Source organism: Orycteropus afer, unplaced genomic scaffold (genome assembly GCF_000298275.1).
Source record: "Orycteropus afer afer isolate SDZICR_OR568_19922 unplaced genomic scaffold, OryAfe1.0 scaffold00689, whole genome shotgun sequence".
Taxonomy (NCBI): Eukaryota; Metazoa; Chordata; class Mammalia; order Tubulidentata; family Orycteropodidae; genus Orycteropus; species Orycteropus afer.
In genome coordinates, this window is record NW_006922276.1 from 940,418 (window position 1) to 953,115 (window position 12,698).

Genomic DNA, 12,698 nt, shown 5'->3' on the forward strand with positions numbered 1-12,698 from the left:
TCATTCATCTTTGACACACAACAACTATTTCCTTTCAAATGACCGAGGGACCACATTTCTCCTTGATTATTCTACCATACAAGCCATCCCTGATAACCTCTTGGACTGCCCCAGTGGAAAGCTCACTCTTGCAATGTGCTGGACTGTTGTGTTTCTTGGTCAGCTGTTAGAGCAATTCTGATAACCCATAGTAGCCCTCTGTTGTACCAACCAACTTGTAGAAAGGGACCCTGGATGTATCAAATATGATGATCAAGATCCAAGTGTTACATCTGTTGTCTTCCCCTCTCCAAAGTCTCATTCACATTTATACAATGTTTTAAAATTCAAAGTCTTTCTTTTTATCAAGGAGCACTGTTACGAATGAACCTTACTTAAAGAATTAGACCCTTTCATCTTACTGATCGCTTCCTGGAGACTATCATAATGGAACAAGAGGTATCTATCATGAAGGCGTGACATAAACACACTTCGCATCTCCGCACCTCCGCCTGACTGACATCAGGAGAAATGTAGCCTGTTACAGAAACGTCAAATAATAAAAACATTTTATAAACGGAATATGATTGGACCCTTCCACAGATGGAGTTGCTCCTCTGACACTCAGCATCTCATAAATGACTTTGACTTGTAATTACTCTTTAGAACTTGACCTCTGAGGCTGCTCAATCTTTAAGTAGCACTAAAGACTCAGTTCCCTCTGGAATGAATCATCTGATGCTTCGTCCACTGTGAGAACTGTGCAAACGATTTACCACACTCACTGCATTTGTGAGGTTTCTCTCCAGTGTGAATTCTCTGGTGAATCCTGAGGTCAGACCGCTGCCTAAAAGCCTTGCTACATACAACACATTTGTATGGTTTCTCTCCACTGTGCATTCTCTCATGATCCCAAAGGTGTGAGCGTTTGATAAAAGCCTTACCACACACATTACACGTGTGTGGCTTCTCTCCAGGGTGTATATTCTGATGTCGAGTGAGGCTTGAGTACTGCTTGAAGGCTTTGCCACATTCTTTACATTGGTAAGGTTTCTCCCCAGTATGAATTCTCTGATGAACAGTAAGACTTGAATTTTGACTGAAGGCCTTGCCACATACATCACATTTATACGGCTTCTCTCCGGTATGGATTCTCCTATGTTGAGTAAGATTTGAACTCCCGGTAAAGGCTTTACCACAGTCACTACATTTGTAAGGCTTCTCTCCAGTATGGATTCGCTCGTGACCCCAAAGGTGTGAACGTGTGGGAAAATCCTTCCCACATTCATTACATTTGTACGGTTTCTCACCAGTGTGGATTCTCTTATGTTGAGTAAGGTTTGAACGCTCGGTAAAAGCTTTGCCACAGTCATTACACTTGAAAGGCTTCTCTCCAGTGTGAATTCTCTCATGACCCCAAAGGTGTGAACGTATGGTAAAATCCTTGCCACACACATTACACTTATATGGCTTCTCTCCGGTATGGATTCTCTGGTGTCTGCTGAGGTTTGACAGCCGGTTAAAGGCTCTGCCACAGTCATTACATTTATATGGTTTCTCTCCTGTGTGAATTCTCTCATGACCCCACAGGTATGAACGTCTGGTAAATTCCTTACCACATTCATTACATCTGTAAGGTTTCTCCCCAGTGTGGATTCTCTTGTGTTGAGTAAGGTTTGAACGATCAGTGAAGGTTTTGCCACACTCATTACATTTGTATGGTCTCTGCTCAGAATGAATTCTCTGATGACTGGTGAGGATTGAGCACTGGCTAAAAGCCTTCCCACACTCATTACATTTGTAAGGTTTTTCTCTACTGTGTATTTTCTGGCGTTGTGTAAGTAATGAAGGATGCATAGTAACCTCCCCATAGTTGCTACAAATACTGGTTTTGTTACTAGGAGGAGTTCTTAGAAGTGATGAAATTGAGGGGTCATTGCTGATAGACTTCAAATCTTGCTTACATTCATCCATTTTTTCCTCAGTTTGAAATCTCTGCATTTCTGCCAAATGGGACTGAAAGCTTAATCCAGTCTTAGTTTGAAAATGTTTCCTATGTTTTCTTCCTATATGTCCTATGTTATATTTTAGTTTTAACAAATTCCTTATATATGAGTTATGTCTGAAATACTGATACGTACTTTTTCTTATAGAAACATTCCATTTCAGTGGTATATTAGTCCAAGATTTTTTAAGTTGTTGGTCTTTTGTATCAGTTAGCTTTTTGTTACGGGTCACAGGCTCTCTTTTGTAATTTCGTTCTTCACATGTCCACCAACTCTCAACTTTACTCTTGTTTTCCGAGACATCAATGATGTAAAAACTGTCAGTACCGTGCCTTTCTTGTTTCTTCATTACCATCATTTGATATAATTGTTCTTTATCAATGTCTTGTTTTGGTGGCAATTCCTTGACCAGCAATCTAGCAGAGATATCTGAAACACACATAAAAACCATGGGATTCCAATTAATTAGTGTTGGAAGGTAAATATTTTATACCGAGAAAAATACAGAAAAAACTAATAATTTTAATGAAGAATTATGAAACTTTTCAACTATGGTCTTTAAAGGTTTAGGAGCACGGGGCAATTACGTGCAGTTTGGGGTGTTTTTCCATAGGTACCCAAAGCACACACCAGCTAACAGGAGACATATGAGTGTCTCATATTTGAAAAGAAATAAATGTTACATTAATACATATTTAATGTATAATTACTGAATACAAAAAAGCTAGGGCACAGCACTACATCATGATAAATAATACACAACAAATTTATCTAAGAACCAAATATGTAAATAGTGACTCTGAATTATAAACAACAGTGGCAGGGGGAAAGTCAGCAAAGTTTAGTAATGCATAGACGGAAGAATAGCAAGGTACTGTTTTAAATAACTTTTACAAAACTACCTATACCCATGAAGAAAAGGCTTCCTGGCAACATGAATAATTGATGTCTTGCTGTTAAACTCCACAAAGGATACTGAAAAATTATCAACTATAATAAAACTACAATAAAAATTAATAAACAAAGTATTTTAGTAATCCATGATCAATACAGTAGGTTAATACTGGAAAAAAACAAACAAACAACTCACTGCTATTGAGTCGATTCCGACTCAAAGTGACTCCTCCTTGGGTTTCTGAGGTGGTATCTCTACAGAAGCAGACTGCCCAGTCTTCCTTCCAAGGAGTAGTGGTGAGTTTGAACCACCAGCCTTCTGGTTAGCAGTCAAATGTCTTAGGCACTATGCCACCAGCTTCCCCTTGGTTAATACTAAGTAACCACGATTTTACAAATTTTTAGTGTGCAGAATTCTAGACAATTCTCTCATAAGGACAAAAGAAAGGACTTCTGATTCTGAAGGAGCTCACTATAAGAACTGGAAGAGATGTTGAGAAGCACACACTGGCAAGTCAGCAGTGGGGAAGGGTGGTATCAGCACGCATGATGGAGTTGGGGTATTCTAAACGTACATCTATGGAAGTAGTAAACAAACTGGCAAACACTATCAGATTCTACTCTATCAGGACTTCGGAAATTAATCAAAGCGTGGTCACGAAAAAGACACCTGAATCTCAGTGGGAAAGCTTTGGGGAGTTTTAACCTACCCTGACCTCATGTCCTGGTCCCTAAGCTCAGTAGCCTTGAAGATGTCAGTCCCCAAAGCTGATACAGGTTTCTTAGACTAGAAGGGACAGAGCCTTGTTCTCAAAGAATTGAGGTTGCTTGTTTTGACCTGCTTGTGGCTCCATGAAAAACTGGATTCAAAAGTGTGTCATGTTGCCTAACTCAGAAATCTGTATAATGGAGGGGGCATTTTTTGTAAACATTTAAAGTGAATGTAGCAGGTGGTCCCAGCTGGGGCAAGAGAAAACAGGTAGGGCAGAGAGACAAATGGAAAAGTCTAGGAATAAGAACTGGGGTGTGAGATGCTTTCAGAAATAATGGTTTTGAAAGTTCTACATAATTCCGTGGAATCTAGAAGATCATGCTTATGTCCAGGTTCAGGGTAAGAAAAGACCTGAGAAGCCCCACTGCCTTCATTGGAGTGACCATCAGGCTCTGTGACAGCAGGAAGGAAAGGCTGCAGTAAACTGCCTGGCTGCGTGTCTGCAGCGTTTCCCGGTGTATACTCAGAGCCAATCTGAAAACAGAGATGTGGGAGTTTTTCTGTTGTTGTTCCAGGTGTTTTAAGTGATCCTGTCAACTCAGTAACTGACTCAATCAACAGACTCCAGTGGCCACACAAGATAAAGAAAACAAACCATACACAACCAGTAAGAAGAAGTCAAAAGCCACATCAACAACAGCAGTCACAACAGTCAACAACAAATCACAAGGAAGGGGCAGAATTTGATTTTCAGAGTTGAAGCAACATCCTTTTAAAAAATAGAAGAATTGATGTCTTTGAATTCTGGCAAAGAATATTCAATTACCACGGACGGCCAGAAGAACGAACAACCTGTCCTGGAGGCACAGCCACAATGCTCTCCACAAATGAGGACAGAAAGACTGCGCCTCCCGCATGCTGGCCGCGTTCTAGGAGGGACCGGTCTCCGGAGAAGGACGCCAGGCCTGTTCAAGCAGAGGGCCAGAGAGGAGGAGGGCCTCAACGCGACGGACGCCCACAGTGGCCGCAACAGTGCCTTGAACAGAGCGAGGGCCATGAGGGTGGCAGGGACCGGGCAGTGTTGCTTTCTGTTGTGCATGGGGTCACTATGAGCTAGAAGTGATTCGATGGCACCTAACGACAGCAACAATATAAAAATGCCAGATTTCAGAAGACTGGTAAGATAACAACACAGTATGCAGCTGTTCTGCTTCCCTCATGCCACTCTGACAGGAATACACCACAAACGGGATGGCCTTACCAAACAGGAGTTTATTCTCACAATTTGGAGGTTTTAAGTCCAAGTCAAAGTGCCAGGCTCCAGGGGCTGGGTGAAAGCCCCTCAACCTTGGGGTCCAGCTCTGCCTCCTGCTCCCGGCCCACTGGAGCTAGAGGCATTTCTTCACTCAGACAGCTGCTGGCTGCTGAGGCTGAGAAGCCCCAAGGTTGACAAGTAAAAAGGCACAGTCCCGATGTTACCAAACCACATGGCAGGCCATTAACTTAAGTCCATTGTAAGTCCCAAGGTCGGCAGAGCATGGCAGGCTGCTGAGCAATGACACGGCTACATGCAGGGTCCAAGCGTGCCACAGGCTAGAGACCATTCCCAAGGCTTCTCCTTATATACAGGAAGCAGACCACATCCCTAAGGCAGCTACTCAGCTGCTTGTGGTAGATCCCACCATGGAGGTGATTGCCAGTCTCCTCATGGGGAATAACTACCACCAGCTGCCCAGCCACTCAACCAGGCCCAGCCAAGCTGACACACAAACCGAACTAGCACAGCAGTCATACATCAAAAAAAGTGAAATGAACAAATTCGACCTGAGGAAGCCCAAGCAATGGACTACTATACAAAAACATTAAATAAGCTGTTTAAAGGATACTCTGAGAAAACCAAAAGGGAGGAACACACTGAGTATTTTTCAGGCTGAAAGAACTCAAGAAAAATCTCAAGCCTTAAGTTGTAATATAGAGGGATTCTATTGGCAAAATACTGAATGATGCAGGAAGCCTCAAAAGGAGGAGCAAGGAATACACAGTCATTGCCCCAAAAGAACGGATCAGCACGCAACCATTTCAGGAGGTAGCATAAGACTAAGACCAAGGGTATTGAAGGAAGAAGTCCAAGCTACCCTGAAGGCACTGGTGATAAGCAAGGCTCCAGGAACTGATGGACTACCAACTGAGATGTTTCAACAAACAGTGCAACACTGGAACCACCCACTCATCTATGTCAAGAAATCTGGAATACAGCTAACATGCCAACTGACTGGAAGACATCCAAATTTGTGTCTGTTCCAAAGTAAGATGTTCCAAGAGAATGCAGAAATTATCATTCCTAAGGCACTTGACTGCTAACCAGAAGGCTGGCGGTTCAAACCCACCAGCCACTCCTTGGAAGGAAGGTTGGGCAATCTACTTCCGTAGTGATACCGCCTCAGAAACCCAAAGGGTCGCTATGAATCAGGTCTGACTTGACGGCACATAACAAGAATAACAACATCATTAGTATCACATAAAGTAGAATCTGGTGAAGATATTAGTTCCTAAAAAACTAGGTGCAGCAGTTTGAAATGGGGATTCTGGTGCTCTGAACAGCCCTTCAGAGTACGCCATACTCAGGGCAGGAGGATTAGAAAGGAGAAAGGGCCAGTGCAATTACCCAGGAGGGGAAAAAATAACAACAGGTGAATCTGCCCTGCGGAGTGCCAACCACCAGGCAAGAAAGGCCATCGGAGACCTCCCTGGGGCAGTGGAGGGGACGCACCACACAAGAGAACCTGCGGCCACTCCACGGATCTACGTCCAGCACCTGCTTTTATTGGTAACTTGGGATCACTGGGAGGGAGCAGAGATTACCCTGGCTCTGGTACCACAGAAGCCTGAGCAAGAGAACATTAATGTTGCAAGCAAGTGGGCCCTGGGAGGAACTCCCGCCGTGGACTGTGGATCAGGGCAGTTACCCTAAGTTAGCTTTTTGGCATGGAGGGGCTGGCACCTGCTTTTATCAACAAACTTGGGACCGCTGGGTACGAGCAGGCATTTTTCTGGCTCCAGCACCACTGAAGCCTGAGCAGAGAGAACATTAACGTCGCAAGTGGGCAGGCCCTGAGAGGAACTCCCATCCCAGATGATGGATCAGGGCAGTTATCCTAGGTCAGCTTTTGGCACATTGGAGGGGCCTGGAGAACAGGATTTTTGCGTGTGTCTGAATCTTGCTAAAAGTGGCAGCCCCCTTACAATTGGTCTTTGCTGAACTTGAGCTGCGGGCCTGTGAATAACAGTGTAACGTCTGAGGTATAGTAAATTACCTGGTATGGCTTTTCCAGCCATAAGTCTTTCTAAACTCCGTAGTGCAATTTGCCATGAGCAACTGAGGAGCTCCTGATTACCCACCTGAGGTATTTCTGATGAGTGGCACAAAGTAATGTTCTAGGAAGTTCTCTCTCTCAGGTGCTTAGAATTCTGATGTTATGATTGGTTAGTTTAGCCACTCTGCCAGGCTCAAAAGGAGGCCTCCTAGAGGCAAGAGAAGTCTTTCTGACTGCTGGCTGTGAAAGATGTGCTGCTGAGAGAAACACGCTCCTGAGAGACATGTGCTGCTGAGAAAGAGACACTGAGAGACACACACTGTTGGGAGAGAGACTGAGAGAGACTGTTGGCTGAGAGACGACGGGCTGAGAGAGACTGAGTGTTGTTCCTGAATTTGAATTGTAGCTTGGTGGTTCCCTATTAAACCCCATAATCTGTGAGTTCTGTGTGGCCACTGCAGCGAATTATTGAACCCAGCAGAAAAGTGGTGGGTGCTGTGGGAGGAATGGTTGGTGAAAGGGCTGGAGGGAGGCAGCATGTCTGGCCTTGCAGGGATAGGCCATGGGCTATTGATGGTGATTCTGTCTTCCTCTTGTGGAGTTAGAGGAGGTCAGAAGGTGTGGCCTCCTTGCCCCTTTAGCAGTTGGTGTCAGAAGCGGTGGGATTCACTGCAGTGGCTCCAGACTCGTAGAAGCATGGGATTTTGTAAAGGAAAGAAGGAAGGAGCCTAGGAAGTGGAATTTTGGATTCTTAGATGGTTACTTTGGTTGGTGTTACCTATTAAAAGAGATAGGAGCTCTGGTAGCATAGTGCCTAAGGCACTTGACTGCTAACCAGAAGGAAGGAAGGCTGAACAATCTACTTCCGTAGTGATACTGCCTCAGAAACCCAAGGAGGGGTCGCTATGAGTCAGGGCCAACTCAATGGCACATAACAACAACAACAACAACGACTTATGATCATGAGCAATTCCTCACGTGTTTGTTGGCTGCCAGCGTATCGTCTTTTAGTGAAGTGTCTGTTCAAGTCTTTTGCCCATTTTTTGAATTGGGTTGTTTGTCTTTGTTGTTGTTGTTGTTTGCCGTCGAGTCGGCCCCGACTCATAGCGACCCCTCCTTGGGTTTCTGAGGCAGTATCACTACGTAAGTAGGATTGCCCAACCTTCCTTCCAAGGAGTGGCTGGTGGATTTGAACCGCCAGCCTTCTGGTGAGCAGTCAAGTGCTTTAGGCACTATGCTACCTTAGAGAGATGCAAATCAGAACAATGATGAGATATCATCTCACCCCAGCAATAATAGCAAAGTTCAACAGGTCAGAAAATAACAAATGCTGGGGAGGTCCCCGAGGGATTGTAACTCTTATGCACTGCTGGTAGGATTGAAAAACAGTACAACCATTGTGGCATCTGGTATGGCATTTCCTTAAAAAACTGAAAATAGAAATACCATTTGACCCAGCAATTCTATTACTAGGAATATATCCTAAAGAGGTGAGAGGCAGTGAACGAACTGACATATACACACATATGTTCATCGCAGCACATTTCACTATAGCAAACAGATGGAAACAACTTAAATGCCCATCAATGGATGAGTGGTGTGGTGATTATGTTTTTATGTCAACTTGGTTGGGCCTAGTTGAGTGGCTGGGCAGCTGCTGGAAGTTATTCCCCATGATGAGACTGGCAATCAACTCTATGGTAGGACCTACCACAAGCAGCTGAGTAGCTGCCTTTGGGAATGTGGTCTGCTTCCTGTATATAAGGAGAAGCCTTGCAAATGGTCTATAGCTTATGGCACGCTTGGATCCTGCATGTAGCCATGTCATTGCTCAGTAGCCTGCTATGCTCTGCCGACCTTGGGACTTACAATGGACTTAATTTAATGGCCTGCCGTATGCTTTGGTAACATTGGGACTGTGTCTTTTTACTTGTCAACCTTGGGGCTTCTCAGCCTCAGCAGCCAGCAGCTGTCTAAGTGAAGAAACACCTCTAGCTCCAGTGGGCTGGGAGCAGGAGGCAGAGCTGGACCCTAAGGTTGAGGGGCTTTCACCCAGCCCCTGGAACTTGGCACTTTGAACTTGGACTTAAAGCCTCCAAACTGTAAGAGTAAACTCCTGTTTGTTAAGGCTGTCCCATTTGTGGTATATATTTCTCGTCAGAGTGGCACCAGGGAACCAGCACAGGTGGATAACCACATTGTGGTGCGTGCGCACAGTGGAGTGCTCTGCTACATTAGAGAACGAGGAGGGATACGCGATTCATCTCACAGCATGAACTTGGAGGACATTATGCTGAGTGAAGTAAGTCAATCGCAGGACAAGTACTGTATGAGCTCATTACTGTAAAAAGACAAGGGTTTGCTTGGAAAAGGGAACTCACTTTGTAGGTTACTGGGAGGAGAAGGGAAGGGGAGAGATTAATTTCGGGCTAGTTGGGGCCCACACGCTGATGTGGATAAGGGGAGGGATGTATGGAAAGAGTCTGTGACCACCATGATAATATTAGGAAAAGGGAGGACACCGAACTGTGCACATAGGAGAGAGACGACAGACGCTAATACCAACCAGTGTGCCCACAATAGTGCATTTCCAAACATCAAACATCAGGCTACAAATAAACACACAAATATCTGAGAGGATCCGATGGGGGTCAGTGAACAGGAGTATACTCTAGACCAAGGATAGATTCAGCTGAGGCTCATCTTACACAGACACCAGTGATACAAAATACCCACAGTCCTCACAGAAACAATAGAAGACAGACAGAGTAATCCCTCACAGACACCCAGACACTGTGGAAGAGAGATCGAACGGATCTAACGTCTCAGGACCATAGTACTGGGGGGCACGTGCCCAGACTCAACTGGCACAGCAAAACACATAAAAGCCCTGTTCCTCATCTTACATTGGCAAGTGGTGACTTGGGTCTTAAAAGCTTTCAAGTGGCCATCTAAGATGCAGCTAATGGTCTCCTACCCTTGGAAGCAAAGAAGAGTGCAAAAAACCAAGGACATTAGGAAATAATCAGCCCTGGGACACGACGGCCCTGGAAAGCAGAAGAACTAGATGGTGCCTGGCTACCAATGCCAACCACTTAGCAAAGGATCAAATCTGGAGATCCTGGATGGAGTGGGAGGGAAAACGTGGAACAAAACCCAAAAACTCAATAATGACCAGAATTACTGGTCGGATGGAGTCTGGTGAGACCCCAATACCATGGTCCTGGGATACACTCTGGGCCTGGAATAAAGCTCACCCCCGGGTGCTGGCTCTCAGCCTAAGAGTAAACAAGATGTACACGCAGACCACTCAACCCAGGATGACACACCCACAAACTCTATGGAAATGCATCTCTTGGAGCAATCGACCACAGAGAACCAGAGGGGCAACAGTCAGTCACACGGAGGAAATGCAGGACAAACAGAAGTGTGTAACTATAAGGGGCACAGAGGTGGGGGAGGGTTACTGGGCAGGAAGGGGAGGAGACTGGGTTAGGGTTGGACATGGTCAATAGGGAGTGAAACTAAAGGTACACATAATGTTCAATGTAAAATAAAACCTCTTAAAATAAAAAATTAAGAAAAAAAAATTGCAACAAGATACTGATAGGGAACTGTCAGAAATCCAGCCAGACACAGACGAGAACATGGAGTGAGGGTATCATTGCTGACGCCAGATGGAGTTCGGCTGAAAGGCGAGAATACCAGGAGATGTTGCCGAGGTTTCTGTTGCCTACGCTAAGGAATTCAACTGTGTGGATAAATAGTAAATTATGGATGACGTTGAGAAGAATGGGAATTCCAGAACACTTCATTGTGCTCATGAGGAACCTGTACACACACCAAGAGGCTGCTGTTTGAACAGAACAAGAGGATACTGCATGGCTTAAAATCAGGAAAGTTGTGCACCAGGGTTGTGTCATTTCACCACACTTATTCAATCTGTATGCTGAGCAAATAATCTGAGAAGCTGGACTATATGAAGAAGAATGTGGCATCAGGATTGGTGGAAGACTCATTAACAACCTGCCGTCTTCAGATGACCCAACTGTACTTGCTGAAAAAGGACTTGAAACACTTTCTCATCAAGGTCAAAGACTACAGCCTGCAATATGAATTACACCTCAACATAAAGATCACAAAAATCCTTACAACTGGACCAATAAACTGTTGTTGTTGTATGTGCCGTCGAGTCGGACCTGACTCATAGCAACCCGTCCTTGGGTTTCCTAGGCACTATCACTATGGACACCAGCCACTCCTCGGAAGGAAGGTTGGGCAATCCTTCTACCGTGGTGATAATGCCTTGGAAACCCAAGGAGGGGTCGCTATGAGTTGGGGCCGACTTGACGGCACATAACAACAACAACAACATCACTATGGAAGTAGATTGCCCAACCTTCCTTCTGAGGGGTGGCTGCTGGGTTTGAACCACCAGCCTTCTGTTAGCAGTCAATGCCTTAGGCACTGCGCCACCAGAGCTCCCTGAGCAATAAGCTACATCATGATAAATGGAGAAAATATTGAAATTGTGAAGGATTTCATTTTACTTGGATCCACAATCCACACTCATGAAAGTAGCATCAAGAAATCAAATGATGTATTGCATTAGGCAAATCTGTTTAAACAGACCTCTTTAAAGTGTTAAAGAGCAAAGTTGTCATTTATATGTCTAAGGTGTGCCTGACCCAAGCTTTGGTATACTCAATCATCTCATGTGCATGTGAAAGCTGGACAATGAATAAGACCAAAAAAGAACTGATGTATTAGAATTATGGTGCTGGTGGAGAATACTGACTATACCGTGGACTGCCAGAAGATGAACAACTGTGTCTTGGCAGAAGTAAGGCCAGATGCTCCTTAGAAGTGAGGACAGCAAGACTCCATCTCACATACTTTGAACACGTTTATCAGGAGGGACCAGTCTTCTGAGGAGTGGCTGGTAGGTCTGAACCACCAGTCTTCTGGATAACGGCCAAATGCCTTAGGCACTATGCCACCATATAGGTTCACTGAAATTACTTAGTCTGAGCTGCAGAAATAACAATAATGAGATGGTGTCCAGCTACCACTGCTGACCACTCTGAAAGGGATCACAATAAGAGATTCTAGACAGAGCGGGAGAAAAATGTGGAACAAAACTCAAAATTATAAACAAGACCAGGCTTACCAGATGAAGACTGGCAGAACCCGAGAGATTATGACCCTTAAACATCCTTCAAGCTGGGAGCTGATCTCAACCCTTGTGGCTCAACTTTCGGTGCAATGGTAGGTCTATAAAGTGAACTGTGATACCAGGAGGGATCAGGAAGGTGGCATTTGTCCAGGGATAGAGGTAGGAGGGAGATGGGAAAGAAGGACAAAGGGAAGTGGTAGGCACAGGGAGGAAGTAGGAAGAGTGTGATTGCTCCAGGGGGATTGCAGTGAATGTCGCAAAACAGAAGGTGCAGACTGCTGAATGGAAAATCAATGTGCCCTGTAAACTTTCAGCCAAATCACGATAAAAAACTTGGGAAAAAAAAAAAAGATAAATGAACAGAACCTAACAGACCTGTGGGATACCATCAAGCACACCAAAATATGAATAAGGAGTCCCAGAAGGAGAGAAGGAGGCAGAAACAGTATTTAAAGATATAATAGGTTGAAAACGTCGTAAATGTGATGAAACACATGAATGTACATATCCAAGAAGCTCAACAAACCCCACGCTGGATAAACTTGAAGAGATCCAAACCAAGACACACACAAAAGACAGAGACAATGAAAGAATCTGAAAGCAGCGAGAGAGAAGCA

General features: G+C 44.6%; 1 protein-coding gene across 1 annotated transcript in view; it reads right to left on the bottom strand.

Annotated features, from left to right (window-relative positions):
• Window positions 1-760: 760 nt before the first annotated feature.
• The window catches only part of LOC103211054 (zinc finger protein OZF-like), a 13,645-nt gene continuing 1,707 nt past the window's right edge, over window positions 761-12,698 (bottom strand). Inside the window, 2 exon segments of the mRNA XM_042783127.1 lie at window positions 761-798; window positions 801-2,045. Of these exon segments, the coding sequence (XP_042639061.1) occupies window positions 761-798; window positions 801-2,045 (1,283 nt within the window).